The sequence below is a fragment of the Clarias gariepinus genome, chromosome 2 (genome assembly GCF_024256425.1).
Source record: "Clarias gariepinus isolate MV-2021 ecotype Netherlands chromosome 2, CGAR_prim_01v2, whole genome shotgun sequence".
Classification (NCBI taxonomy): Eukaryota; Metazoa; Chordata; class Actinopteri; order Siluriformes; family Clariidae; genus Clarias; species Clarias gariepinus.
The window spans coordinates 25,436,996-25,441,007 of NC_071101.1; the positions used below are offsets into that span (position 1 = coordinate 25,436,996).

Here is a 4,012-nt window from a genome sequence, read left to right on the forward strand (position 1 = left end):
GATGAGAGGTGCAGTACACGGCGCAGATGCAGCAGAGCAGCACACAACCTGGTAGCAGTCTCTAACGGACACCTCCAAACACCCATGCTTTGATTTTGATAACTTCAAAGACACCACTGCGGCTATGAAAACCTGCTGAAGATGGCTATTGAAGTAGTGTTTAATGAAAGTGCAGCATGTTGGAGAATGAATGGGCTAGCACATACATTTTCTGACTCACTTTGTCAGGGGTGATGGTTTCCTCAGGGAATCTCTGATCTTTTTCAGAGAGTCCTATTGTGTTTCCTCCTGGGGTCATGTTGCACAGCCTCTCAAAAGCTTTCGCTCTTGAATTTCATTTCATTTCTCCTTGAAGACGCACAGCTGGATCTATACTATCTGGACTGCAATGATGGATTACTCAGCTTCCAGGAATGGAAAATAGAATCACTAATACAAGTCTGTGAGTAAAAATCATATAAATTACTGCAACCATGTTACCATACATTTCATAAAATGTGTTTTTGTGTATGTATTTAACTGGTAATATTGACAATATACAGTATAATTAAATACCATAGTCTCATACCTAAAGTAAAGCACAGTTTAACTTGATTTATTATTTGATTCATATTCTGTCATATCCATTTTCTAAGTCTTTCCATATTTTTAACCTGGTAAATATTCTTACACTAATTAAAAATTAATGATTTCTAAAAATAACCAAATCTCTTCACAGTTATGCAAAGCTTAGTGAGGTGTCTCACAATCAAGGCAACAGCACAGCTTTTAATGGAATCAACGTCATGCCTTTACGGGGCTCCAGACATGAAGCTCAGGATCCTCAGCTTTTTTGGCTACTGGTGTTTCCATGTGAAAGATGTTCCACAGTGCACTTTTAGGAGCTCCAGATGGTTTGGATCGAAGGAAGAGCATTCGTAGTCACATAAGGATGGTAATGGAACAGCTGGAGAAGGTCCTCTGTGAGCTGAAAGATGTGGCTAGAGAGCTTAAACAGGTAACACACACACACATACATTTTTTCCTGAACACAAATTTTTTTTTCTAGCACATTAACATTTTAAACAGCTTGCCTATGTACATCCGAGGAGACAAGTGAAACCAACAGTCAATTTGCAAGACTTTACGCAAAGGAGCAAACCACATACACACTGACCAAATTGACACACTGACATTATCAATTATACAGTATACCAGCAAACTGGTGACAAGTTTATGGCACCCAAGGCTCATCTATGTTTGTGAGGAGGAAAGGCCAACCTATCCATTCCAGCCTACAGCCAATGTACAGCCAATGTAGCACAAATTGCTAAAAAAAAAGTTAATGCTGGCTCAGAAAGAAAGGTATCAGATCACTCATCCTGCTGCTTGTCAAGCTTACCAGAAGAAAAAGCTCAAGGATCTTGATCTGGCTCCAAATTCTGATATATATACACTTACCTAAAGGATTATTAGAAACACCTGTTCAATTTCTCATTAATGCAATTATCTAATCAACCAATCACATGGCAGTTGCTTCAATGCATGTAGGGGTGTGGTCCTGGTCAAGACAATCTCCTGAACTCCAAACTGAATGTCAGAATGGGAAAGAAAGGTGATTTAAGCAATTTGGAGCATGGCATGGTTGTTGGTGCCAGACGGGCCGGTCTGAGTATTTCACAATCTGCTCAGTTACTGGGATTTTCACGCACAACCATTTCTAGGGTTTACAAAGAATGGTGTGAAAAGGGGAAAAAACATCCAGTATTCGGCAGTCCTTTGGGCGAAAATGCCTTGTTAATGCTCGTTACAACCAAGGTATGCAGCAAAGCATTTGCGAAGCCACAACACGCACAACCTTGAGGCGGATGGGCTACAACAGCCGATGACCCCACCGGGTACCACTCATCTCCACTACAAATAGGAAAAAGAGGTTACAATTTGCACGAGCTCACCAAAATTGGACAGTTGAAGACTGGAAAATGTTGCTTGGTCTGAGGGGTCTCGATTTCTGTTGAGACATTCAAATGGTAGAGTCAGAATTTGGCGTAAACAGAATGAGAACATGGATCCATCATGCCTTGTTACCACTGTGCAGGCTGCTGGTGGTGGTGTAATGGTGTGGAGGATGTTTTCTTGGCACACTTTAGACCCCTTAGTGCTAATTGGGCATGATTTAAATGCCACGGGCTACCTGAGCATTGTTTCTGACCATGTCCATCCATTTATGACCACCATGTACCCATCCTCTGATGGCCACCTCCAGCAGGATGATGCACCATGTCACAAAGCTCAAATAATTTCAAATTGGTTTCTTGAACATGACATTGAGTTCCCTGTACTAAAATGGCCCCCACAGTCACCAGATCTCAACCCAATAGAGCATCTTTGTGATGTGGTGGAAGCTTTGGAGCTTTGTGCCCTGAATGTGCATCCCACAAATCTCCATCAGATGCTGTTCTATCAATATGGGCCAACATTTCTAAAGAATGCTTTCAGCACCTTGTTGAACCACATGTAGAATTAAGGAATTAAGGCAGTTCTGAAGGCGAAAGGGGGTCAAACACACCGTATTAGTATGGTGTTCCTAATAATCCTTTAGGTGAATATATATATATATATATATATATATATATATATATGTGTGTGTGTGTGTGTGACAAAAATCCATAAAATTTGCAAGCACATGTACAAAAAATTTATGAAAGTGCAACTTTCCTATATTTTTACAGGTATTGGCTGAAATTGACCAGATGACAGCATACATTGATTTGGACATTAAAGAGGACATAGAGGATGACAACCCTTCCCTAGCCCGCAGTAGAAATAGCAGCGAGAGAACACTGGGGAGCCTTTTTAAAGTTGAGGCTAATTCTTCTAGCAATGGCCTAACCCAATTATTACACAACTCCCCCTGCAACTCTACTAACATAAAAGTACCAGCCCTGTACCGACGGAGCTGTGGAGATTTACCTGCTCTAAATGGACCCTTATGGCCAAGTGCTTCTTGGCTCTTTGGCAGAAGAGATGAAATGTATTCATGTGACAGGGCAGAACATCATGCACTGTGCTGTGATGATGATGATTTTAGTGACGCAGGAAGCAGGAAAGCATCCAGATTCTCTTCCAGTGACTCTGTGTTTTCAAGCCCTGCTCCGCAGCCTTTGAGGTTAGGGGTCTTGACACCTAGATCAGTCCACAATTATCACTTGAGCCCAGCCTCAACGAAAAAAGCAATGCGGAGTTGCAGCACACAAACAGTTTCTGATAAGAGCACACAAACCTCATCTTAACACCCAACTTAACCACCTCCCCTTCAAAAAAAAAATCTCTACATCCAACTGCTTGTATGAAATGAACTGTGCTGTGCATGTTTACACAAAATGCTGATACTAGATAGCACATCATTGGCTTGAGGTGAATAAAACCGTAGACCTAATTTCGTACTTACAGTATAAAATTTTTGTTGTTGTTGTTGAAAGCTCAATAATTAAATGATCATTCCTTGATGTATTTAACATCACAAATGAACAAACCAAATAACTTAATTTTACTAGGGGGTCAATTTATAAAGGATTTAGCAAGTAGAAATAGCACACATTACTAAACTCTTATTAACTACAATATGTACCACTATTACGCAACCTTAATGTAAAAATGAAAGACCAAACTGGTAAAAATAACAGCCTTATCCTGACCAAGTTCATGGTGGACCCAATTTATGAAAGGACATCGGGCAATACAGCCTGGATGGGACACCAGACCACCGCAGGATTCAATGCACACACATTCACATCTCTTCCACTCCTAGGAATTTAGAATTCCTAAACCAAACAAAAAAAAACAAAAAACACTCCCTAACATAGGCAGGGATGCAACAGTAACCCAAGCTCAGGATCAAATGGAAACCTGTGATTTAGAAACACAACTTTCTGTGCCACTGTGCCAAAAACAAGTACCAGGCAATCAATCAATGATAACAGTGTTTGTGTAATACGAGCATACCTTCATGTTGGTAGAAAATAACAACATA

General features: G+C 40.5%; 1 protein-coding gene across 2 annotated transcripts; it reads left to right on the plus strand.

The window, feature by feature from the left end:
• Positions 1–389: 389 nt before the first annotated feature.
• Positions 390–3,360, plus strand: LOC128510700 (inhibitory synaptic factor 1). 2 transcript variants are annotated; one of them, XM_053483165.1, is made up of 3 exons: positions 390–442; positions 719–997; positions 2,712–3,360. In XM_053483165.1, exons 2-3 carry the CDS (start codon positions 860–862, stop codon positions 3,270–3,272), a joined length of 699 nt encoding a protein of 232 aa, XP_053339140.1. In that variant the 5' UTR covers positions 390–442; positions 719–859; the 3' UTR covers positions 3,273–3,360. The 2 variants fall into 2 exon arrangements, with proteins under 2 accessions (XP_053339140.1, XP_053339147.1); XM_053483172.1 differs by lacking the exon at positions 390–442 and having other exon boundaries at positions 586–997.
• The last annotated feature ends 652 nt before the right edge of the window (positions 3,361–4,012 follow it).

What these genes read in the sequence shown, in the direction of transcription:
- LOC128510700 (XM_053483165.1), top strand. Translation starts at nt 860, where the DNA reads ATGTTCCACAGTGCACTTTTAGGAGCTCCAGATGGTTTGGATCGAAGG. An exon ending in TGGCTAGAGAGCTTAAACAG is followed by an intron (nt 998 to 2,711) that starts GTAACACACACA and finishes ATATTTTTACAG; the next exon opens with GTATTGGCTGAAATTGACCA.